The following is a 27558-nucleotide window of genomic DNA, read 5'->3' on the forward strand; positions in this document are numbered from 1 at the left end:
AAACGAGACTCAAAGCACTAGTGTGTCAAAAACTCAAGACGCGTGTCGAAACCCGGGTGTCAAACTATCCATGTCTAGGATTTATACACTTTACTAGGTTTTTTGTTAATCAATGTCATGGTACTTGTGGGTGAAAAAAAAGTATTATGTCTAAAAAGTGCTTTTGTTAGTGCTTTCCATCAGATGTTTTATTGGAGACAGACTAGACGAAATGGCAGTCAATGCGGTATTGTTCGATTATTAGACTGCTGGATCTCCCACCACTTCATTGCATGACAGTCATGTTTATGGCCCTGCCTAAAGTTGCCCTCTAGTGCCTGTAAAAGCAATCACATCAAGAGTGAGCGAAATGCAATGAGCTAAGCTGCTTATAAATCTTTAGGCTATATGATGTCTCTTCATTTTCACACATCCAGTTTTTGAATTACTTGTGTCATATACTACTACATCACTGAATATACATTAAATACTAATAAACTTCTTTTTTTTTTTTGTAAAATATGTAAGTATTTGGCTGCTCTTGAAAAATATTTAGATAAATTACATATTTATATTCAACTATGGCTCTTGTAATATTGTTCTATTGTTCTTCAGACATTTTTATATAAAACACATTTGAGTCAACAATCAATAATCACACCTCAAACTCATACAACTTTAAAGAACTTAATTAAAGATTATTTTTGTTTGTTTTTTGTTTCTTATTTTTAACAAAACAAGAGAGATCATACAAAATGCATGTTATTTTTTGTTTAGTGCTGTCCTGAGTAAGATATTTTACATAAAAGATGTTTTAGTTCACAAGACAAAAAAAAAATAAATAAATAAATAAATAAATAAAATAGCTGCATTTATTAAAATGGCCCAGTTCAAAAGTAACAGAGCTCAGTTTGACTGCTCAGGACAAACAAGGGACTCATGAACAGCCAGTCGTAGATCATCCCGGTAACCACACACATTGAGAATCAATGGTTCACATACTTATAAATGGAGTTATTTTAGTAAATTCAGCTTATTATTATTATAATTTTTTTTTGTCTTGTGGATTATATGTAAACATCTTTTATGTAAAATATCTTACCCAGGACAGTACTAAATAAAAAATAACATGCATTTTGTATGATCTCTCTTATTTTGTTAAAATTATTAACATTTTCACAGATTCTGCAAGTGGTTCACATACTTTTTCTTGCATATACTTATTCACCTCTCATATTTTACTTACAGTACACATTTTTTTGCATTATCTGTCCAGTAGATGGAGATATGTATGCTTTATTTCAGAACTGGTATAGTTGTTGACTCTAAATAATCACTGCACTGTTCTTTGACCTTTCAAATATAATTTCACAGTCACAGATAAGAAATAAATAGGCCTACACGGAGATAGAAACTGGCCAGTGAAGTAACAGTGTCCTCAAAATTCTCAAATTAATTTTAGATAATGTTTACACAGCTTACTTTTCATCTTCAGGTCATCTTGAAGGTCAAGGACAAATATTCAAGGAGAAAAAGGTATAAACGTCAGTCAGTTTTTCCAAAAACAAACAGAGCTCGAATTACAAAGTTCCAAAGCTTATTTTTCCTAAACTCCCTTCATTAACTGGTGAGAATATATAGCACTTATAATCATTTTGCAAATATAATGATATGTGTACTGTATACATATCTCTGTATATCAATAAATAAATAAACACAGTTTGACGCGCACAGTGCGGCGTCACCGGTGCGTCATGGGCATCTCCTCCCACTCGCTTTGTTTCTGCTGTGGGACGCGACTGCATCTGCATGAGCGTTCGCGTTAAAACATGTCTAATGAGTAAATGGGAAAAACTACGGTCTGTGTGTGTGACTTATTCGTGCCATATGGTCTCAAGTAAGATCGGGAGCTGTCTTTAATTTGAATTAATCAAGGATTTACTGGTTTTCTTCGCCGCTGGCTGGGCTGGCCGTATAGGAAAATGGACCAGGCGGCGAGCCGCTACCAAGTGGTAAGACTAAATCGCTCATCGTTATATAAGTCGATCAAACATGCCATGTTATACAATACACTGACTTGTCCGAGCTGATGATTACTGTCATTTTATCCGCCTGCCTTTAATCGTACGTGACTTCCGCATCATCACACACACCTTCACCGAGGCAGTTCACACATGACGCTTTTTTTGGCGTTCAAATCCGCAAAACGGTCTTCAACTGAATGTACGCGTTTGCAAACTTGAACTACTTTAATATTGTCGCCCTACATTAATGCAGGGTCAAGAACGCGTCCTGTTTAACCCAGCTGGAGATGTGACACAGTGGCTATAGTAACCGTAGTTCATGCAATTTTGTAGTACAAATTTACCATCTTTTTACTCTGCCATATTTTAAGCATGAAATTTGTAATAAAGCCATGGAAACAAAAATAATAGATCTTCAAAAAATTGATACTACAGTTTTAACCATTTAAAAAAAAAAAAACTCAGAACATTGTGAGACAACATGTTTTGTCCATGAAAAAGGTTTTAAATGTTCTCTGACATCATAGGTGCATTGAGGAATGATCAAGTACATACTATGGTTTTGGGTGCATTCATTCAAATGCATTTTGAAGCTCACAGACGTAATGAGTGCATTTTACATTCAATTTTGAAGCATCACGGGTGCATTCCAACTCACTGTGAGTTTTCACAGTTGCACAGAGAACTTTTAATCTTTTGGGAAGTTCAAATGCATTTTGAAACTTGTTTGGGACGTTGGGTGCATTTTAACATTCAGTTTTGATGCCTCGCATTCCAATGCCGTTCCAATTACGTGTTCCAGTTAGAGTTGTCACAGTTGTAACTTGGAACGTTTAAAGGGTTAGTTCACCCAAAAATGAAAATAATGTTATTTATTACTCACCCTCATGCCGTTCCACACCTGTAAGACCTTTGTTAATCTTCGAAACACAAATTAAAATATTTTAGTTGAAATCCGATGGCTCCGTGAGGCCTCCATAGGGAGCAATGACATTTCCTCTCTCAAGATCCATATTTAAATCAGTTCATGTGAGTACAGTGGTTCAATATTAATATTATAAAGCAACAAGAATATTTTTGAAGCGCCAAAAAAACTAAACAAAATAACGACTTCTATAGTGATGGCCAATTTTAAAACACTGCTTCAGGAAGCTTCGGAGCATAATGAATCAGTGTGTCGAATCTGCTGTTCGGAGCGCCAAAGTCACATGATTTCAGCAGTTTGACATGCGATCCGAATCATGATTCGATACGCTGATTCATTATGCTCCGAAGCTTCCTGAAGCAGTGTTTTGAATTCGGCCATCACTATATAAGTCGTTATTTTGGGTTTTTTTGGCACACCAAAAATATTCTCATCACTTTATAATATTAACATTGAACCACTGTACGCACATGAACTGACTTAAATATGTTTTTAGTACATTAATGGATCTTGAGAGAGGAAATGTCATTGCTCCCTATGGAGGCCTCACTGAACCATCGGATTTCAACTAAAATATCTTAATTTGTGTTCTGAAGATTAACGAAGGTCTTATGGGTGTGGAACAGCATGAGGGTGAGTAATAAATGACATAATTTTCATTTTTGGGTGAACTAACCCTTTAAGGTGCAAATGGAACATTGGAATGTGCAAAAAGTAAATTCCTGGGAAATTGGAGCAAAATATCTGTAATAAAATGGGCATTTTGACTCGGTGTGAGTTTTCACGGGTGCAACTTTTAATCTTTTGGGGAGTTCAAACGCATTTTTAAACATGTATGGGACGTTGTGTGCATTTTGACATTCAGTTTTGATGCCTCACATTCCAACAGTGTGTTCCAATGGAGTTATAGTTGTCATAGTTGTAACTTGGAACGTTTAAGGTGATGCAAGTACAAATGGAACGTTGAAATGTGCAAAAAGTCAATTCCTGGGAAATTGGAGCAAAATATCTGTAATAAAAATGGGTGTTGCTGCAATTTGGGAAGCCACTGTGGCTCTTTTTTCATACATCATAACTGACAAAACGCAATAAACACTGTCACGTTATCTTGGGTTTGGAGGCGGATGCCTGGTGTTTGGGAACACAATTGTGTGAGATCGTTCTGCAGGTCATGATGACTTTGGTTTAAGCATTTCAGAATAACTAAACCAACATTTGAGATGCTCTGCAACGAAACTGGTCCACTGGTTAGTCCAGTTATGAAGTTGTTTGTTTCGGCCCTCATCAATTCAATCAATTCACTAGCTGCCAAGTCACTTGACTTTTTTTGTTACAAGGGATTTATTCGGTAGATGTGTTTCCAGCATAAGTTGGTGGATTTAACTTTTTAAAGCATCAAAGTTTCTATTTCAATGCTGTCAATGGAGGGCATTTTTGCATATGCCTTGGGCGGGAATTATTTAAAGGGTTACTTCACTTAAAAATGAAAATTCTGTCATCATTTACTCACCCTCATGTCGTTCCAAACCCATAAGACCCGTTCTGTTCCTCCATTGACAGCCATGCAAATAAAACTTTGATGCTTCAAAAAGTTCATAAACAGATTGTAAAACTAATCCATATGAATCGAGTGGTTTAGTCCACCTTTTCTGAAGAGACATGATTGCTTTAAATAAGTTGGTGGATTGAAACATACATCTGGTGTGTTCCAATGCAGTTTGAGTTGTCACAGGTTAACTTGAAACATTTAAAGCCAGCACTTTTTAGTCATTATAGGCATGTTGTGGGACCCTCAAATGCATGCTGAGGCATTCTACGCACGTTTAAATTGTTCTTCAGGGCCGAACACTAACTTTTTGCCAATGGCTGGTGACTTGAGAAAATGTACCGACCAAAACAATATTTTACCAGCCATGAAACAAAAACAGGCAGTTATGACACCAATATTTTAAATACTAGTGAAAATTCACAATCCTCTATTCCAGTTTTGATACTACGGTTAAAACTACTAACTTAACTAATATCATTTAAATAGCCTACATGTTAAAAGACAAGTAAACAGTCAGTAATAAAATAAGAACAAATAATCAAATTAGCACAAATAATAAATAATACAACAAAGATAAAAATGAAATGAACAGTGCTTTTCAAGGAGGCCTAACAGTAGTTTTCAGGTACAGAAATGTAATAAAGTAGTCTAATCAAATAAATAACACTGCATAGTCTTCATATCTTTTTAAATTTCAAAAGCAGTGAGTGATTTTTATCTTCCATTGTTGTTTGGTTAACATTAAAATAGTGTTGTCAAAAGTACCGACTTCGGTACCTATCGGTACTGAAATTTTAAAAACGTGACACGCTGTTGAGCGGATTCATAAACATCTCTGATTGGCCATTGTGTTGACGCGCTCATCGAATATGCCTGTGATTGGCTACAATGATCAATGCGTGGGAGCATTTGAAAGCACACGGAAGTGTTTGAATTTGAAAGCGTTTTGAAAGTGGGAGCGCGAGCGATTGAAAGCAGGCGTCTAACAGTGGACCAATCCGCGATAGACGCCTGCTTTCAAACGCTCCCGTGTGTATCTGTGTAAGCGCTTAGTGAAGAGATTAATTGATGACTATTTACAACATTTTTACAGCGTTGATCATTGAAGCCTATCACAGACATATCTGATGAGCCGTGAAAACAACGGCCAATCAGAGATGTTTACGAATCCGCACAACAGCGCTCAAAGCGCCACGTTTTTAAAATTTCAGTACCGACTAGGTACCGAAGTCGGTACTTTTGACAACACTACATTAAAAACGTAGATGGCACAGCAGCAGGATTATTAGGATGCTGTCACTTTAAGAGCGAATCGATGGATAGATCATGCGTTTTCTTTCTCAACTTGAAGACATAACGGATTATGTTTTCTAGGATGCTCGCCGAGACATAGGTGTCTGGGAATTTTAGGCTAAGCACATTTCAGTGCATTTTTGAGGGGTCATGACTGCGTTGGGTGCAAAATGCAAATGTAATGTCCTTTTGGCGGACGGTTCACTTGGTTTTCAATGAGTTACAACCTTCTGCTGTATCATAAAGAACAAAAGTGCATTATAATCACAAGTTTGTGTGTGTTTTCCACCCTGAACAATAGAGCACTGGCCTGGTAATCTGGATCCAGGGCCTTTTGTTTATTTTGGAAATCTGGTGACTCACTTCTCAGCTGGAAAGGGTTATGTGAAGTGTCCCGGAAAATAATATCTTTTATAAACATACCGTACAAACATTATTAAGATATGCACCTTACAAAAATTACCATGGTAATTTGGACTATAGTACTTTGAGTGTGTGTGTGTGTGTGTGTATATATGCAAGGGCAGCTGCTAGGTAAACATGTACAGAGTTGTTGTGTACCGACCACACAAATTGTAGACTTTGGATTCAGAGTATAAATCTGGTTGTTGGCATACACTTATTTACCAGGGAATAAGGCTAATGTATTACAGTCTTTATGCTTCATCAAAAAAAAATCATGAAATCATTTTCTGTTTTTAAAGTCTTTTGTATATAACAAGGAGAGCTTTCTGATATATTTTCATTTACAGAGAAGAGCACGTCACTGAAACTCAATTCCTGGGGTGTTGAGTAATTCATCGCGCCGGCCTCTGTATGTTTTCAAAGTCCTTTCATCATTTCTTGGAAGGAAAAAAAGCAGTTCGCTTTAGTCACAAACTTTTTTTGATCTTGCTGCAGGTTTCAATGTTGCTATAGCAACCACTGCGTAATAGCACTTCTTAGATGTGTCAACAAATAGGCGTTGCTAGTCTTTCCATTTTAAGGTACCTCGATATTTAGGTGGTGGTGGTTTGTGTGGTGCAACCATTCTCAGAAGTCGCTTCCTGCAATATTACATATAGCTGCACAAGTTCTTCTTAATCTTTATTCAGTTTATTATACTTGTACCATGATATCAATGTCTCCCACTTTATCTTTGAACTCTTCATTAGTCAGTACACTGCAGAATTGCAATTATGCAACTGTCTCTTCATCATATAAAGATATTGTGTCTTTTCAGAAAATTTGGACTAAACCGCTCAATTCTTATGGATTAGTTTTATGATCTCTCGATGAACTTTTTGAAGTGTCAGTTGCGTAGCTGTCAATGGAGGGACAGAAATCAGTCAGATTTCATCAAAACATCATAATTTGTGATCCAAAGATAAATCCCTAAGACTTTCATTCGAAACTACATGACAGTGAGTAAATAACAACATCATTTTCATTTTTGGGTGAACTATCCCTTTAAATGAGGAATATTGTGATGTGTATGCTCAAGGCTGCAATCAACGCGTTTCAGGGCATTCAGTGCTTGCTTTTTTTACAAACTTTTTTGTTGTTGTTGTTGTTAATATTAGTTAAAAATACAACTGACCATTGTTAGTTTTAGGTCCATTAAATAATAATTACAACTTTATATTTTAGTAATGTTAATAAACACTAACTAGAAATTAATATTAACTAAGATTAATAAATTATATTTTAAATGCTATAATAAAATATTTTTTCATTGTCAGTTTGGTAATAATGAATTAACATGTTAACTAATGAAGCCTTAGGTCATCAAGTGTTACTGAACAAAAACAAATAAACAGAAAATTTTCAATCATTATAGGGCATGTTCCATATTAAAATATAAAAATGTTAAAGTTTGAAAATAAATAGCCACTCAAGTCTTGAAGTATTTGGTGCTGTGATGAACAACATTGTGAATACAAACAAATAGAATGGCTGTTTGAAGCATTTTAAATACTGTAGTACAGCAGCTGCTTTAATAGGGTTTCTGGGGTAACCGCTGCATTTCTGCTATTCCATCAGCGCCCTCTGCTGCACTTTCATTCAGCTCGTTCTGCCATGTGCTTCTCGTGCACGTTGGGTTTGTTTACATAGTGTGCGTGCCTCTTTGACACCGCATGCAGCGTTGTTGTGGATTTTAAGTATTCTTAAAATGTAATATAAATCTATAAAATAATATAATAAATAATTATTCACGGTATTTTGAGGTGCCCACGGTAACAATATCACGTATATTCATTATCGTGATATATCGTATTTAACGAATTTAACAAATATATATATATATATATATAAAAAATATAATATAAGCATAGTAGGTCTTCTTTAAATTATTGGCATTTATTGTACAAGGATATGCCAGTGCTTCCCTTTTAGTTTTGTTACTTGCTTCTTCATTCCATGTTAACAAAAGTGAGACACTTAATGAGTTGGTCCAGATTTCAATTGACATCAAGTCAGCCCTTTTCAGAGTTTTCAGTGAACACTGATTCTTTGCAGTCTTAGTCATAATAACACAGATAAGATGTACCATTTATATCCAGTCTGATATAGTTCTTCTAACAGCCCATTGCAAACCACTTGAGATGCTTGCTTTGTCCCTGGTCAGTTGTTGGGTTTTTGTATTTGTTCATTTGGTTATCTTCAGTGCAGAGTGAGAAAACCCATTCACCATTGTTGTGCTCACTGTCCTTGATGTGGCTCCATGGTGTAATCATTCTCATGTGAACTTCATCCCTCATTGGATCTCTAATCCCGTTTCTGATGCCATTTCGTTGAGGATAGCAGAGTTGAACCTTAGAGCGCTGACCTTTGCAAAGACTTCGTGGCTCTCAGCCGTGTCGGGAGGCCTCAGATATTATCAGATGGTGTGTGGCGTAGTGAAAGATTGTGTCACGGCTTGATCCATCAGTTATCGGTATATTAGCTATAGTTGTAGTACCCTAGCAGATCTGTACAGCTTGCTTTTTTGTTGAGTCTTGTAGAATAATATGAGTATACTAGTTGAAGTTATTTTCTGCATTTACCACGTTTATTGTTTATTAGCTGCATGTGAGCAATAGAGTTTGAACAAGAGTCAGACTAATTTCATTTTGAGGTTTTTTTTTTAGTTGCCAGTACATTTATTAATTTAGCAGATGCTTTTATCCAAAGCACTCACAATTAAGGAATTCATTTTAAAGAGGCAATAAACACGAGATGTGCTAGTAATACATTCAGTTTGGGGTGGGAGAATAAAATAAAATAAATTCAAATAAAAACTGCTCAAATATATTTGCTTAAACAATTATATGAAGAAAAAAAACGGCTATCCGAATCGGCAAATTTGCTTTAAAAAAAAATCGGAATTGGCCATGAAAACAACATGATCTGTGCATCCCTACAGACAGGTATGACAATTATTTAGAAAAAAATTGTATTTTGACCTCCCTCTACAAAATAGTTGGTTAATCAGTAAATATTTATCCATGGAATTTAATATTTTGCCTTTAAATTACTATTTATGTTTATCTTTCTTCAGAAAAAAAACCAAAAAACAAATTGAAAACATTGAGCCGGAGGCCTCTGGTTGAGTCATTGACTCAACTTAAGAGGATTGTCCTTGTAAGTCACTGAATTACTGCCACGAATGTGAAACAGACTAATTTCACCAGGCCGAATCCCCCTGTTTGGACGATTACTTCTTAACGTTACATCAAACAGGTGCAGCTGAAGGGACAGCCTTGTGCCTCAGTCTCGTGGTTTTCATTACCGTTGCTCTCCTGTTACTGTGTGAATCTTGCTGTTTGCTAACTTTGTTGGCAGACGACTGTGCATCCTACTGCACTCTGATGTGCCAAATACGTCCCCTGCAATCTTGAACTGTCATATTACCACAAGTCTTCAATGCTTGGAAGACGTTTTCAGGTTAAGATTTATGGCTCTAAATGTTTATGGACACTAAATGTTTTATTTGTTTCAACAACTTTTTCTTGAAGTTTAGCTTTACAGATGATTTTGTTAATTGTAGGGTGAGGGCAGTAAGATTATGCAACCCAAGAGTGGTTTACTCAAGTTGTTGACGTGTTCCTTGAAGTGTTAGATGATATCCTCCCTTCGTTGTGTACATGGTGTCAACTCAGCTAACACATATATCTTAGTGAAATGGCTTCTTGAAGGAAAAAAATGTAGGGCGGGACTTGATTTTGTCCAATTGGAATGGATTGGATGGTTGTGGTTTGCTGTTGGTCGAGCTCATGTGAGTGACATGTTGCCCCGCCAGTAAACAAGTCATCAGAGAAGAGAAGAGATGTCACTGCAAGAGGGAGTGGACGTTATTATGGTTTAGAGTGTGAGGCACATTAATTAAAAATAATAAAATAATAATGACATACACTGATAAATGATTTAAAATAAACACTGCAAAATACCTTTTAAAAAATAAAAATTGTTAGTTTTGGTTTCATGGTGAATTTAGGGCTGGGTGATATGGCCAAAAATATTATCACAATATATATTTTTTTACATATCATACAAAATCAATATTTATCACTTTAATACGGAAGAGGATTAGGGCCAAGCAATGATAAAAAAATAAAACCATCTCGAGATTAAAGTTGTTAAATTTCAAGAAAAAAACTCTTTAAATTTTGAGAAAAAAGTCTAAATAAAATGTTGAGAATAAACTCATTAAATTACGAGAAAAAACTCGTTAAATTTCAAGAAAAGTCAAGATAAAATGTTGAGAATAAACTCATTAAATTACGAGAAAAAACTCGTTAAATTTCAAGAAAAAAGTCGAGAAAAAATGTTGAGAATAGTCATTAAATTATGAGAAAAAAATCGTTAAATTTCAAGAAAAAAGTAGAGAAAAAATGTTGAGAATAGTCATTAAATTATGAGAAAAAAATCGTTAAATTTCAAGAAAAAAGTCGAGATAAAATGTTGAGAATAGTCATTAAATTATGAGAAAAAAATCGTTAAATTTCAAGAAAAAAGTCGAGATAAAATGTTGAGAATAGTCATTAAATTATGAGAAAAAAGTCTAAATAAAATGTTGAGAATAAACTCATTAAATTACGAGAAAAAACTCGTTAAATTTCAAGAAAAGTCAAGATAAAATGTTGAGAATAAACTCATTAAATTACGAGAAAAAACTCGTTAAATTTCAAGAAAAAAGTCGAGAAAAAATGTTGAGAATAGTCATTAAATTATGAGAAAAAAATCGTTAAATTTCAAGAAAAAAGTAGAGAAAAAATGTTGAGAATAGTCATTAAATTATGAGAAAAAAATCGTTAAATTTCAAGAAAAAAGTAGAGAAAAAATGTTGAGAATAGTCATTAAATTATGAGAAAAAAATCGTTAAATTTCAAGAAAAAAGTCGAGATAAAATGTTGAGAATAGTCATTAAATTATGAGAAAAAAGTCTAAATAAAATGTTGAGAATAAACTCATTAAATTACGAGAAAAAACTCGTTAAATTTCAAGAAAAGTCAAGATAAAATGTTGAGAATAGTCATTAAATTATGAGAAAAAAAATCGTTAAATTTCAAGAAAAAAGTAGAGAAAAAATGTTGAGAATAGTCATTAAATTATGAGAAAAAAATCGTTAAATTTCAAGAAAAAAGTCGAGATAAAATGTTGAGAATAGTCATTAAATTATGAGAAAAAAGTCTAAATAAAATGTTGAGAATAAACTCATTAAAAAAAAACTCGTTAAATTTCAAGAAAAGTCAAGATAAAATGTTGAGAATAAACTCATTAAATTACGAGAAAAAACTCGTTAAATTTCAAGAAAAAAGTCGAGAAAAAATATTGAGAATAGTCATTAAATTATGAGAAAAAAAACGTTAAATTTCAAGAAAAAAGTAGAGAAAAAATGTTGAGAATAGTCATTAAATTATGAGAAAAAAATCGTTAAATTTCAAGAAAAAAGTCGAGATAAAATGTTGAGAATAGTCATTAAATTATGAGAAAAAAAATCGTTAAATTTCAAGAAAAAAGTCGAGATAAAATGTTGAGAATAGTCATTAAATTATGAGAAAAAAAGTCGTTAAATTATGTTCTCGTAATTTATCGACTTTATTCTCAACATTTTATCTAGACTTTTTTTCTCGTGATTTAACGAGTTTATTCTCAACATTTTATTTTGACTTTTTTCTCTAAATTTAACAACTTTAATCTCGAGATGGTTTTATTTTTTATTATTGCTTGGCCCTAATCCTCTTCTGTACTTTAATCATTTACCATTAATGTGGAAGGAAAAGTTTCCGTCTATATGTTAACCTAGACATTGAGAATGAATGTAAACATGTAAACTTGTTTTTTCACAATTAAACTCCACAGAGTAGCTACCTTTTAATTTAGGGCTCCATGAAATCCATTTTATTTTCCCTAAATTCTGTGTTTTCCATTTTATTTTATTTATTTTATTTTATTTTTTTGTCAAATATGCTGCACAACAGAACTGTATAAATTTAAAACTTGAATAAAAAAATATATTGGTTGTATTGATATTCCTTAGAAATAATATTATTATTATTACATTGAGAAGTACATTTTAGTATACAGTAGTGGTGTATTTCTGTCATAATTTCTTGAAGTTAAACCAAACTTTTGTTTTGACGGTTTGTCGTGAAGATCTTTCAGTTATAGTTTCAGTTTCAGATGGTAGTTTTGAAATGAAACGATGAAAAGCTTGTGAAGTGACTTTCAAAAGGCTCTGTTAACACCTAGTGTTTTAATCCGTCTCTTTTGTCCTCTTTCAACCACATCTGTCCTGATTTTTTTTGAGGGGAGGGTTCCCACGTGTCCTGGAAAACCTGGAAATCCTGTGCAGTGACAGTGGCGTTTAAAATGAATCTACAATTTTGAACGAATGTTTTGAAAATGTGATTCAATGACCCATTTATAAAGACCGTAAATGAATAAGCGCTTCAAACGAATTGTTTGAAAGATTGACTCCATTAGTTGCTGCCACCTAATGGCGGTGTTTTTTTAATTTTAACATTATCTTTAATTTTTTTACTATTCAGAATTGTTTATTTTAAAACTTTAAAATCATAGCATTATTTAAATTGTGATATCTTGTTTGTTGATATTATATTAATACACTTAATTATTACTAAAAATTGTTTATATAATTTGATTAAATATTGTATTAATGTATTAATATAATTTAAGATAAATATAGAAAGTGTGCTTTACAAAAAGGAAAAGACAATGAAGTACAATGTTCATGTCCTCCTATATTGAGACTGCAGATGCTGAAAACACCGTGAGCATCACATCTGTGTGAGTTTGTGTATCAGACGAAACCGCGCGTTTAGTCACACAGAGACACGCAGAAATCACTTATTGGCTTGTCACGAATATTTATGTGATTTTAATTCTATGACGTAAATTTTATTGCGATCTCGATATGATATCGTTTATTGCCCATCCCTTGGTGATTTTTTTTTTTAACTTAAAGGATTAGTTCACTTTCAAATAAAAATTTCCTGATAATTTAATCATCCCATGTCATCCAAGATGTCCATGTCCTTCTTTCTTTAGTCAAAAAGAAATTAAGGTTTTTGATGAAAAAATTCCAGGATTTTTCTCCATATAGTGGACTTATATTGGCCCCAAACGGCTGAAGGTCAAAATTACAGTTTCAGTGCAGCTTCAAATTGTTCTACACGATCCCAGACGAGGAATAAGGGTCTTATCTGTTTTTATTTTTGAAAGTAAACTAATCCTTTAACACTTTGTCACGTTTCTTCATCTGAACATTTGTTTCTGTCCTTCCTCAGCTGCACAATGAGGATGACCCCTCCGAAGGGGCCGCCGGCGCCGAGCCGTCCACATCATCCCAGGCCTCTGCCGCTGTCTTAGGCATCAGCAACCCCGTGATGGATACAGAAGCTCCGCCTCCTCCTTATGCTAGTGTGGCGCTCGGAGCAACAGCCGCACCAGGTACAGACACCTTATTATTTCCAGAGAGAGGAAGGGAAGAAGGAATCTACTAGATTAGCAATTCTAGACTAAATTTATAGTGTATGCAATATGGCAATAGGATAGAAAAGTTTTCAATATGCATAAATGAAATGATGTATGACGCTCATCTCGTTTTATTTCTGTTGCTGTGAATGAAAAATAAACTCAATGTGGGTTCAGTGCACCTTTTGAGGTATAAACATTGAAATAGAAGACCAATCACAATTCAGTATGCAAATATTACATTATAGATATTTATATAAAGATGTTTATTTTTTAATTAGTAGTTGTATTCAGTAAGGATGGATGAACAAATGTGACAGCAAAGACATTTATAATGTTTTAAAAAGCTTTGCTGCTGTTCTTTTGAGCTTTCTATTCATAAAAGAATCCTGAAAATAATGTATCTAAGTTTCCACAAAAATCATCATATTAGAGTGATTTCCGAAGGATCATGTGACACTGAAAACAGGAGTAATGATGCTGAAAATTCAGCTTTGATCACATGAATAAATTACATTTTACAATATATTCAAATAGAAAACAATTATTTTAAATTGTAATAATATTTTCCAGTATTGCTGTTTTTTCTTTTTTTTTTCTTTAATAAAACAAATGCAGCCTTGGGGAACATGAGACTTCTTTCAAAAACATTAAAAAAAATCTTTCCGATCCCCGTGGGATATTTTCAAACCATACCACACCGTGCGGTTGCTAGGGTTTTTTGGATGGTTGCTAGGTGGCTAGTTATTTGCCTAAGTCTAAAGAGCCTCCAGGTTTTGATAGATAGATATTCTAATGCAATTCTCAGCATAAGTCTTAGTTGTTTTGCCTGTCTGCAAGGAGAAACTTGTAAGTCCGATCACTGCAGAGCTCGTTATGCTACTGTGTTATTATGGGTTTTTATTCTGATCTCCAAGTATGAGTAATACTAACAGTGACTATTTACTAAGAAACATCAATACAGCACTCCCTTGAAATACTGCTCCCTCTGAATACTCATAGCTAGAAATGTGTGGCTTATCTATGTCTTGACCTGTGTACTTATCACTTTTCAGAGAGCACATTTCCGGGGGAATTTCCCGTTCCTCCACCATACAGCGTTGCCACGTCTCTGCCCACTTACGATGAGGCAGAGAAGGCTAAAGCAGCAGCCATGGCTGCCTCGGCGGTGGAGGTCATTCCACGAGTGAGTATCTCATCCACCTACGCGCCCATATGTTCCGCAGAACAAAACTCCAAGTCCTCGATTCGCACAACTTTCCACTGCGGCTTCGGTAGAGTCCAAATCGTTCATTCCCTCCAAGGAAAGATGCTGTGGTAATGCTGGTATGAGTTGATGATGACCAAAATTAAATGGGGTGTCTCTTGATTTTTATTTAACACCGTGTCTGACTTGCTTTTAGCAGTAACATAAGGAGAAGCGTTTGAGGATGTGGTGTGCCGTGAAAACCATGACCTAAATAGAGAATCCCTCAGATACTCTGATTTCTCTGAGCTCAGATCAAGAAGTGTTATGTAATGTGGCCCCAAAAAGTATTATTTGGGCAGTCTTAAGAGTGTCATTGCATTAGATAACTGAATGTCGAACCAACTGACATCTGCAAACAAATGATGCTTTTCTCTGAACTATTTTTTTTTTTTTTTTTTTGCAATGACCACACAGTGAATCACACAGTGATATCTGTGTTTGAATGAAGTCCTGATTTATGCAGCACTAAACATTTCAAATTTATGCACTGTTGTTAAAAAGTTCAGGATCTGTACAGTTTTTGTTTTTTGAAAGAAAGTAATACTTTAATTTGACAAAGCATGCATTAAATTGATTAAAAGTGACATTAAAGATATTTGTAATGTTACAAAAGACGATTCTCACATGATCCTTCAGAAATCATGCTAATATGCTGATTTGGTGCTCAAGAAAAATTATTATTATTATTTTGTAATTGCAAAATGAGGACATGCAGAGAGAGTGAGAGAGCAAGCACCCAAGTGCTCGAGCCCTGTTATGAAATCACTACAGAAACAAAGAATGAATTCGAGCATTATTCAAGACTTTTGCATGTTATACAACCGTAGCAGCTCTGTTTTGAGCTGCGGTAGCAATGTGGAGCTGGGCTGGGCTCTACCAAAGGCGTAGGCTGAATCATAAAGGAGAAGTTCACACAAGAATGAAGATTTGGCCATTTATCCACCCTCATTTCATTCCAATCCCTGTGAAACACAAATGGAGACGTTGTGCAGAATGTTGATGCTGTACAAAAGGTCATTCATACTAGGACTGCCCCCTAATAATCGACTAGGAGAGGCTTAGTTGATAAATTGTATTAGTTGGTTAGACACGCAGTCCGTGAGAGACAGATCATTAATGGCGGTTCCTTGTGGTAATTCCGGTATGTCGGACAGGAAATCCAAACATTCGGCAAACATCCATCGACCTAAAATATGGCTTATCGTTTGAAACATGTGAATAGTAGTACCTTTACATTTGTGCGGGAGGAGGAAGTTGAAGTAAAGCGTGCTTACTGCAAGATATGGAGGCACTGGTGCCATCACTTACATTTTTTCTGATAACAGCAGAAACCTCTTAAAATACTAGTAATTTTTGGTCATACAGATAAGAGTAATATGGCATTCGAAACTTTTATTTGTTTAAATTCACAATAAACATTGTGCCTTTGTAAAATAAAGAAAACAAACAGGATGCACTTTCTGCCATCTTGGTCTCTGTCAACTGGAGCGCGTCAAAAATGAAGCGAAACTCAGCGTATACTTGCCTCACAGACATGAGAAATATTTCTATAGAAAGCTTGAAATGTCTACTTTTAAATGAACCAATTCAAATTGAAAAGAAATATTCCCTGCTTATATAATATTGTGGATAATGTGACACAGCTTCATCAAATTAATCTTTGCAACTAGGGCTGTGCGATATCGCATGCCATTGTCACGCGCATTTTGTCAGTAAAGCCGGTTCCCTGATTGCCGCTAAATCGCCATCACCTGCTTTCAAATGGAGCGGCATTTAATAGACAGAGCCGTAGATCACTGATAAGCCAAGCAATATCTATTGCTATTAATATATGATATTGCGTGGCTTGTCATTGATCTACGGCTCTGTCTATTAAATGCCGCTCCATTTGAAAGCAGGTGATGGCGATTTAGCGGCAATCAGGGAACAGGCTTTACTGACAAAATGCGCGTGACAATCACATGCAATATATCGCCCAGCCCTATTTGCAGCCGACACCGACTCAGAAAACACTAGTTTATTAATAAATAGTTTAAATGTCTCCTTGCAATCCCCCCCCCCCCAACATATTCATAATCATTACTTTTGCTGGTGCTTTGCGACAAGCTTTATGTGTACGCTTGAGTGCGCTTTAGGCTATATTACGCTTATATATATTAAACGCTTATTATGGTTTAGGATATTTAAAGGTGCCCAAGAATGCTTTTTCACAAGATGTAATATAAGTCGAAGGTGTATCCTGTATGTGTCTGTGAAGTTTCAGCTCAAAATACCACATAGATTTTTTTTTATTAATTTTTTTAACTGCCTTTTTTGGGGCATCATTAACTATGCACTGATTTTGGCAGCGCGCCACCCCTTTAATTCACCTGCTCCCTGCCACACGAGCTCTCGACTATATTACAGTGCATTTACAAAGTTCACACAGCTAATATAACCCTCAAATGGATCTTTACAAGATGTTCATCATTCATTCTGCATTCATGCTTCGAATTATGTGAGTAAAGTATTTATTTTGATGTTTACATTTGATTCTGTATGAGTTTGAGGCTGTGCTCCGTGGCTAATGGCTAATGCTACACTGTTGGAGAGATTTATAAAGAATGAAGTTGTGTTTATGAATTATACAGACTGCAAGTGTTTAATAATGAAAATAGCGACGGCTCTTGTCTCTGTGAATACAGTAATAAACGATGGTAACTTTAACCACATTTAACAGTACATTAGCAACACGCTAACAAAACATTTAGAAAGAAAATTAGAAATATCACTAAAAATATCATGCTGTCATGGATCAGTTATTATTGCTCCATCTGCCATTTTTTGCTGTTGTTCTTGCTGGCTTACCTTGTCTGTGCACAGATCCAGACGTTAATACTGCCTTTCCTTGTCTAATGCCTTGAACATGGGCTGGCATATGCAAATATTGGTGGCGTACATATTAATGATCTCGACTGTTACGTAACAGTCGGTGCTATGTTGAGATTCGCATGTTTTCTGGAAGTCTTTTAAACAAATGAGATTTATATAAGAAGGAGGAAACAATGGAGTTTGAAACTCAATGTATGTCTTTTCCATATACTGAACTTGTTATTTAACTATGCAGAGGTAAATTCAAATTTTGATTCTAGGGCACCTTTAAGTAATTAAATGAATATAAACATACTATTAGTTTACTAATGCCTTAAATGAATGACCAATGGGGTCTGTCCGGTTCCAAAAAAGGATCATAAAAACACCAAGCAGTCCTTTAGTCAAATATGTCTTGAGAGCTGTATTTCGGAGCAGTGCAGTAGCGAATGTTGTTCGCTGAAAAAAACAAACTTATATATATATATATATATATATATATATATATATATATATATATATATATATATATATATATATATATATATATATATATATATATATATATATATATATATATATATATATATATATATATATACACACTGTGTGCAGAATTATTAGGCAAGTTGATTTTCTGATCATATTTTTTTTCCAAGCACATTTTACCAATTCCAATCCACACAATTGTTTTTAATCATTTATAAGTGATATATACTTGTTCATGAAGGCTGGAAATGAAAAATGCCCTATATTCAGGTGTGCAGAATTATTAGGCAGGTTTTTGCATATATATTAGTATATTTAAACTTAAACTATACTATTAAAATAGTATATTTTAGTATAATCTTTTTTTTTTTTTAACTTTTTTATTTATTTTCACAGTTTTTACAGTTGTTCTAACTTTTCCACTGACCCACTCCCAGTTTGAAAACCACTGTATAGACCACTTTCATGATATGTTTATGGTGTTTTTTTTTTTTGTTTTTTTTTTGTTTCTTTGGATCTTAAACAGCTGATCACTGTTCACTTTCACCGCACAGAAAAGAGCAGAGACATTATACAAAAGAACTCATTTTGTGGTCATTTTGGTTTGGAATAACATGAGGTTGAGTAAAAGACAGATCTTTCATTTTCTGGTGAACCTCTCCTCTAAAAGCAAAACAAAAAAGGATTTCACGGAAAATCTGTGGACACGTGCCCTTGAATTAAATGCTTAACCTCAAAGTTGCTGTGAAGGGACTGTCCCTGTCCTTGGATGAAAGTGTTTGCTGAAATGAAAGTAATCGAGCTTTGAAAAAGCTATGGAATTAAGAGTTACATCACCACGTCGTTGTCTTAATTTTAATGAAAGTGACTTTTTTCTGTGGATTCAATAAAGGAAATTGCAAGGCTTTGTCAAGGTTTTCATGCATTAAGACCTTTATTCAGTCCTTCATACAAACCCGATTCCAAAAAGGTTGGGACACTATACAAATTGTGAATAAAAACAGAACGCAATGATGTGGAAGTTTCAAATTTCAATATTTTATTCAGAATACAACATAGATGACATATCAAATGTTTAAACTGAGAAAATGTATAATTTTAAGGGAAAAATTAAGTTGATTTTAAATTTCATGGCATCAACACATCTCAAAAAAGTTGGGACAAGGCCATGTTTACCACTGTGTGGCATCCCCTCTTCTTTTTATAACAGTCTGCAAACGTCTGGGGACTGAGGAGACAAGTTACTCAAGTTTAGGAATAGGAATGTTGTCCCATTTTTGTCTAATACAGGCTTCTAGTTGCTCAACTGTCTTAGGTCTTCTTTGTCGCATCTTCCTCTTTATGATGCGGAAAAGGTTTTCTATGGGTGAAAGATCTGGACTGCAGGCTGGCCATTTCAGTACCCGGATCCTTCTACGCAGCCATGATGTTGTAATTGATGCAGTATGTGGACTGGCATTGTCATGTTGGAAAATTCAAGGTCTTGCATATACCTTTCAGCATTGATGGTGCCTTTCCAGATGTGTAAGCTGCCCATGCCACATGCACTCATGCAACCCCATACCATCAGAGATGCAGGCTTCTGAACTGAGCGCTGATAACAACTTTGGTTGTCCTTGTCCTCTTTAGTCCGGATGACATGGCGTCCCAGTTTTCCAAAAAGAACTTCAAATTTTGATTCGTCTGACCACAAAACAGTTTTCCACTTTGCCACAGTCCATTTTAAATGAGCCTTGGCCCAGAGAAAACGCCTGCCTTTCTGGATCATGTTTAGATATGGCTTCTTTTTTGATCTATAGTTTTAGCCGGCAACGGCGAATGGCACGGTGGATTGTGTTCACCGACAGTGTTTTCTGGAAGTATTCCTGAGCCCATGTTGTGATTTCCATTACAGTAGCATTCCTGTATGTGATGCAGTGCCATCTAAGGGCCCAAAGATCACGGCATCCAGTACGGTTTTCCGGCCTTGACCCTTACGCACAGAGATTGTTCCAGATTCTCTGAATCTTTGGATGATATTATGCACTGTAGATGATGATAACTTCAAACTCTTTGCAATTTTTCTCTGAGAAACTCCTTTCTGATATTGCTCCACTATTTTTCACCGCAGCATTGGGGGAACTGGACATCTTCTGCCCATCTTGACTTCTGAGAGACGCTGCCACTCTTATTGCTACCTGTCCCAACTTTTTTGGAATGTGTAGCTCTCATCAAATCCAAAAAGAGCCAATATTTGGCATGACATTTCAAAATGTCTCACTTTCAACATTTGATATGTCATCTATATTCTATTGTGACTAAAATATAAGTTTATGAGATTTTTAAATTATTGCATTCCTTTTTTATTCACAATTTGTACAGTGTCCCAACTTTTTTGGAATTAGGTTTGTATATATTTTCCACCTTCTCTCTCTGACCCTTAAACACTTAAACACTTTTTTTGCCTCGACCTCTTTTGTGATTGGCGAACATCTATGTACCATTTTAATATACGATTGTATTATTAAGATTGGTCCAGTTGCTAATATGTAAACATTGTGGTCACATTACTACCATGGTGATTTCTGAATCACTTTTGCATTGTAATGTGCTTCTAAAACTCTCATAAATGTTTCTCTTTATCCATCTACTTGAAAAGGATGAGGATTTTCCGGTTCGGGATGACTTCAGTGACGCTGATCAGCTGAGGGTGGGAAATGATGGAATCTTCATGCTGGCCTTCTTCAGTAAGTCATGTAGACTGTTTATGGTACACACACGTCCATGTTTGGAATAGCATTCACTAAATTTCACAAATGCATAATAACAAATGATGACTGGACTGAATCAAACATGCAGTTTAGTAAGGTTTTGTCAACCTTTAAGCGTATGACAGGTTAAAGCATTCATCATTTCATAATGCATACTGCTTCACATACTTTTTTTGTAAAAAAATATGCAGTTCACAGTATATACTGTGTAGTATGCAGTACACTAGTATGCCGTTAAAGGATTAGTTCACTTTCAAATGAAAATTAGCCCAAGTTTTACTCATCCTCAAGCCATCCGAGGTTTATCCCAGGTTTATGATGGATGGATGTAGATGGAGGCACTTTCTTCAGCTCATACTCATTGGTATTGTTCACTGCCATTATAAAGCTTGGATGCGTCAGAATATTTGTTAAAATATCTCTGATTGTGTTCATCAGAAAGAAGAAAGTCATATACACCTAAGATGGCTTGAGGGTGAGTAAAGCTTGGGATAATTTTCATTTCAAAGTGAACAAATCCTTGAAGAACACAGCAGCTGCATCCGAAATCGCATACTTCCCTACTATTTAGTAGGCGTATGATGGATGCTTTACTATCACATGAGGCCATGAGAGAGGATTTGTGAATGGCAGCGATGCAACATGACATTGACGACAATATGGATGTGGTATATCCGGGTTACATTGACAGATTCATATAATGTTGATCATACCGTATTATTAGTGCTCAAAGTAATAACTTATTCAAAATAAGTACCTTCTCAAGAGACTATGCCTGCGTCTCAATGTGCATACTATCCATCCTAAATAGTATGTGACACTAGTAATATTCAATAGGATGGATAGTATGCACATTAGGATGCAGGATATGTGATTTCTGATGCAGCCAGCCTCTGTGTGTTTGTGCACCCTTAGTGCTCCTTGTGCGCCATCTGGTGGTGTTGTGATGTATTGCATGTCATGTTATTCCATACACAGTAAAGCATGATCAGTCAGGTAGTCCAGTCATGTTTAATTAATGACCAGTCACTCTTTCATTAACAAAGCATCACCATCTTTGCTTTGTTTTTCAAGTTGTATTTGTCAGCATATAAAAACAGAATAATCACCATATTTGCTCCCAAAGGTCTCTGCAGAGTACTTGTGTGTGTGTGTATATACAGTATACATTTCATGTAATTCTTCATTAATGCAACTCTCTCTCTGTTTCTGTAACCAGTGGCTTTTCTTTTCAACTGGATTGGGTTTTGCTTGTCTTTCTGTTTGACCAACACCATTGCTGGCCGATACGGTGCCATCTGCGGCTTTGGTCTCTCTCTCATCAAATGGATCCTCATTGTGAGGGTGAGTCTGTGATTTAATTATCTCAAAACCCAAACAGGAGTATAAGAAACTCTCAATTAGTTTAGTGGAAAACTTTTAAGTGAAAGTGACTGAATCAAACATGTTGTGTTATGAGTGTGAATTCAGTTAGCATTAAACTTGATGGGATTTTTCTTCTTTTCAGTTTTCAGATTACTTTACTGGATACTTCAATGGGCAGTACTGGCTCTGGTGGATTTTCCTCGTTCTTGGTAAGACCTTAAACAGGACTTTAAGATCTGATAATATCAGTGTTAGTTACTGAGGTGTTTTGATTCATACATTATACAGTACTCTAGCACCATCTGCTGGTTAACTGACTGAAAGACAACATGACTTTAAATTCAAATGGAACTCAAAATGCATTGTTTTTCTTTATTAAATGCATTATGACTTCAGTGCATTTTGTTTATCAGAGTAGATATTAACAAACAATAATCTTTACGTTGGTGTACTTGCTGCTGTGATTAGTCTGTAATGGATTCCTTTGTGAATTCTGTATTAGTGTGAACTATGGTTGCAGTCAGTGCCCTCTTATATTCTCTTTGTGGATATGTAGTAGTGCTGTTTGCTAAGAGCAGATGGGCATGCTGTTTCTTCTCTAAGCAATTAGGCTTTTCTGTCTGGTGGATGTGAGTAGCAAGCAGCCCTCACATTTTTCTTTAGAACATCCCGTTATTGACCTTTGACCTGTCTTGCATCCACTCCAGGACTCCTGCTGTTCTTCAGAGGGTTCGTGAACTACCTAAAAGTGCGTAACATGTCAGAAAGCATGGTGTCTTCACTCCGAACTCGCTTCTTCCTCCTGTATTAAAGGTGAGGATGTTATTTAACAAACACACACACACATACACACACACACATATATATAAATATATATATATATATATATATATATATATATATATATATATATATATATATGTAAAATGATTTATATTTTCACAACAAAAAAAAGGTTAAAGATTGTATTTAGGAAATTACATTGTAATTGAATAGGTTAATAAAGATGCATTGCAGTGTTTGCAAACCAAATAGCAAACATAATGACTTTTTCATATATCTTGTATGTAATCTCAATATGTATTTGCTCTCAAATTACTTATTTTTTTATATATAATCTGTCTTTGTGAAAAATGCCTTTACTGAGGCTGATTTATGCAGTTATATATTTGCTTGGCTTGACTGTTTGATGCAACAATGTTTGCAAAAGAAAATTGGTCAAGAAATGTATTTAGTGTAAGAATTGACAGTGTAATTATTTTGATTTAATTTTATTCATTATAATAGATTATTAAAGCAAAAAGAACAACTTTAAACAAGTTTCTCAAACTCCATTTACCATTGTTCGTTCAACAAAACTTGAATTTATATATATATATATATATATATATATATATATATATATATATATATATATATATATATATATATATATATATATATATTAATATAATATAATATAATATATTACCCCTAATCAAGAACATTTAAGTTTTCATCAATTAAACAAATTTTGTGCATGCATTAAAAGATTTAGTATTGAAAATATTTGCAGATTCTATCATACTTTAATGTAAAAGGTTTCTACTATTTGATATCAGACTATAGATTGGTTTAATTGTGCTGTAAAGATACAAACCAGCATGCACTCCTGTTTTTTTTTTTTTGTTTTTTTTTTTTAATGTGGTTAAATGTTTGGCTGCTGTTACTCGACTTTAATTCGACACACAAAACTGATGCTTGAGTGTGTGTGTGTGTGTGGTGAGCCTTGAGAAGGATCACTTCCTCTTTGGTCAGGAATTGCCTAATATGCATAATAACCAAGCATGGAAATAGCAACCAAACTGTGTATTCAAAACATTCTGGGAAATTGCACGCGACAAGAACTGGCCAACAAAGATCTTTTTAATATTTGAGATATCTCAGATATGTTCTTTTAATGTGTATGTATATGTACTTGGTCTTAAAAAAATATAAATATAAATAATATACATTTGTTTGACACCAACACATTATGTGTTTGGTGCAACATGTTGACAGGCAAATTTAGCCTAAATTAAACTAGTAGTGTAATTATTGCCAAATCTATATTTCTCATAAACAAAACAAAAATATTTGATCATTTTTACAATAACTTTCTGTTTGAGCTTGATGTATACTGTCGAAACTACAATTTATGTAAAATATGATAAGATTATTATGATAAATTATGATTTACCACAAATATTGTTGCAATGTTGCAGTTTTAAGAAATGTTTAATTTCTTCAACAGGGAAAAAAATGTGCAGGAGTTGCATGCAAAATATGAGATGCAGATAAATATTTTTGGTTATTTAAATGAGTTAATAATTACAAATATTTCTTTGTACAAATAACAGATTGTAAATTCAACAGGTTATGTAATAATGCCGTCGTTGTGTGATTTTAAGTTTTAGATTAGAGTTGAGAATATTAACGTTAGGACAGAGCAAAATGACCATTTTACGAGAGCATACATTTGTTTAAAAATAGTGCCCACATGAAATCTGTTTTATTTTCCCAAATTCATTTTTTTCTGTTTTATTTTTTCTGGATTACGTTTTTTCCCGTTTTAATATTTTTGGACTTCATTTTAATGGCTAAATAAACTTTTATTAATCAAAAAGCATGTGTAATTAATTGAAATCATTGAAATGTATACAATTTATTAAAAGTTCAACAAAAGTTTAATTTTTAGGACCCAATAAAATGTTTTTTTTTTTTTTTCTTTACCAAATTCTGCACAACATAGCTTTACTGTTAAAGTTAAAACATGGAAGAAAAATTGTGATTATTCCTTAAAAACAAAGTTTTAATAATAATTTATAATTATTATTATTAGCATTAGTATTAATACATTGAGACGTATCTAAATTCTACCGTACCACAGTAATATATTTGTCACAATTTCTTAAAGTTAAACCAAACTTTTATTTTGACAGGTTGCCCTGAAGACCTTTGAGTTTGTGCGCGTTTATGATACGGCGATAGTTTTTTTCAAAAGAAACGGTAAAACGCTCGTGAAGCGACTCTCAGAGCGGCTCTGCAGATGAAGTTTATGCATTCATGTCCTCATATAGTGAGGCGGGAGAGGGTGAAAACAACACGAGCGTCACGCGCGTCTCAGTGTGTGTGGTAAATGAAACGTCTGTGCCATTCATTCACACAGACACAGAACATGCAGGATTCATATTTAAATAGTCTTTTTGCAGTTAAATAGTCACAGACACTAGTCTGTATCACAATTTCATTTAAGTGTACTGACCTACTTTTTATTTATTCATCAAATATTTGACAAATTCCGTGACATTCTGTTTTTATGACTGTATTCCACAATTCCGTCCACGTTTTCTGCATTGCGGAAATCACGGGGCCCTATTTTCATGCTAGGTTAATTTTATATTAGCAAGTTGTCTAATATATCTTATAAGTCTCACAGCAAAATGACATGATTTGTATCTTTTTACCCTATTGTGAAAGTGCCTTTTATTGAAGTAACTCAGCATGTTAAACACATTTTCAGCTTGAATTTGTTCCAGAACAACACAAGAAGTGATTATGCTTTTGTTAACTTGGACATGCAAGCCGGATGTAATTTGCTTCATTGATAATGGCTCTCATAACCTTGCTTATATGCAGTTTGCACAATGAAGGCCATCGTGGCAAACCTCCAAAAAACAAGCTTCACTCTCATTCACTCTGTCTCTTTCAAGGTCGCCTCACCAAAACATTCCTCCCTAATGTGAAATTCCTTGATGATTTGCAACCCGTCAAATGAACTGGACTGGATCCCACTGAGGGGAAGAGGAAGAAGAAAAAAAATAAATAAATAAAGCGAGTATCTCTGCCAAACGTTCTGAACTGAACTTGGTGAAAATGGAAGGTTTTTCTGAACTTTGAATGAGTTTCACATCATTACTTCCCAGTTGGCCTCAGCCCATAAACTTCTGGTTTACTACTAGATTACTTTGAGAAGACGAAAAAAAAAGTCTTTTAATGGTTAATAATCCCACACATTGCATGCAGAGTATTGGATTTGTGTACTTGGGTCGAACAAACTGCAAAAGATCACTAGAAATATGCAGCCAAGACATCCTATGCAATGTCTTTTACCAAAATGGTTTAGCAGTCTTAGATGATGATAAAACTAGACTAGTTTGATTCTGATTGCTTTGCTGCATCCAAGGCCTTGGCAAATTTGATTGCATTGCAGTATTACTATACCAAGTTTAGATAGAATTTAGCTAAGCGGTCAAGCTAATGGTAATGTATAATTGCACCGTTTCTCTTCTTCTTAAGTTTTGTCTCGCTTAACTTTATAGTAAATGATTAAATAACTTCATTGATGTGTTTCAGACTGGAAATGGAATTTGTACTTATCCTGAAATATATATTTGCCTTTTGCACCTTCATTTTCCCCCTTTTTTATGGTTGTTGTTATTAAGTTGTGACTTTGCTCAAGCTGTGATCTGCCTAGATGATTTTAGTTACTTGAATGGCTGAATGCTACTGTCATTTGTTTCTATTAATCACAAGCCTCTTCAGCAATATCAGATATTAAAAGAAATGCATGTTTAACTCAGTTACAAATGACTAATCCAGTAAACAACAACAAAAAAAAAATCTACTTACATTTATTAAATGTATGTAAAACAACCAAACTATTTTTGTTGGAATAATGATTTTGGATATTCTCTGAATGACGGAGATCATTGTGTGCTATGTTTATTCTCTTGTCTTGCATAATGACAATAAAATTCAAAATCCTCCCGAGTACATTTATTTGGGCCTGTTGTTTAAAGTCAACAATATCCGATATCTGCATTTACACTATACACTTTGCGAAACAACCCAGGGTACACTGGTTTAAAAATGGACAAACCCAGCAACTGGATTGTTTTAACCCAGCGGTTGGGTTAAATGTTTGCCCAACATGCTGGGTAGTTTTATTTCACCCAACTATTGTTTAAAAATGACTATGGCTGGCTTAAAATTAACTCAAATAAGTTGGAAATTAAAAATCAGAAACATAATTACTAGAGGCAAAAAAAAAAATCAAAAGGTGAACATGCATTAATAAGGAATTTATTAAATATGTATTGCATTGT

The 27558-nt window shown here is 34.4% G+C and overlaps 1 protein-coding gene across 2 annotated transcripts; it reads left to right on the top strand.

Moving 5' to 3' along the window:
* Positions 1–1746: 1746 nt before the first annotated feature.
* On the top strand, positions 1747–27218 carry ndfip2 (Nedd4 family interacting protein 2). Of its 2 annotated transcripts, none has more exons than XM_067403749.1 (8): positions 1747–1991; positions 13543–13705; positions 14785–14915; positions 20956–21043; positions 22287–22411; positions 22575–22641; positions 23140–23245; positions 26164–27218. In XM_067403749.1, exons 1-7 carry the CDS (start codon positions 1962–1964, stop codon positions 23241–23243), a joined length of 708 nt encoding a protein of 235 aa, XP_067259850.1. In that variant the 5' UTR covers positions 1747–1961; the 3' UTR covers positions 23244–23245; positions 26164–27218. The 2 variants fall into 2 exon arrangements, with proteins under 2 accessions (XP_067259850.1, XP_067259851.1); XM_067403750.1 differs by lacking the exon at positions 1747–1991 and adding an exon at positions 6864–7173.
* The last annotated feature ends 340 nt before the right edge of the window (positions 27219–27558 follow it).

The sequence above is a fragment of the Chanodichthys erythropterus genome, chromosome 12 (genome assembly GCF_024489055.1).
Source record: "Chanodichthys erythropterus isolate Z2021 chromosome 12, ASM2448905v1, whole genome shotgun sequence".
Taxonomy (NCBI): Eukaryota; Metazoa; Chordata; class Actinopteri; order Cypriniformes; family Xenocyprididae; genus Chanodichthys; species Chanodichthys erythropterus.

Bases quoted from the DNA above. Each gene is read 5' to 3' on its own strand.
- ndfip2 (XM_067403749.1), top strand. From the start codon at position 1,962: ATGGACCAGGCGGCGAGCCGCTACCAAGTG. The intron at 1,992-13,542 runs GTAAGACTAAAT...GTCCTTCCTCAG, and splicing joins CGGCGAGCCGCTACCAAGTG to CTGCACAATGAGGATGACCC. The intron at 14,916-20,955 runs GTGAGTATCTCA...CTACTTGAAAAG, and splicing joins CGGTGGAGGTCATTCCACGA to GATGAGGATTTTCCGGTTCG.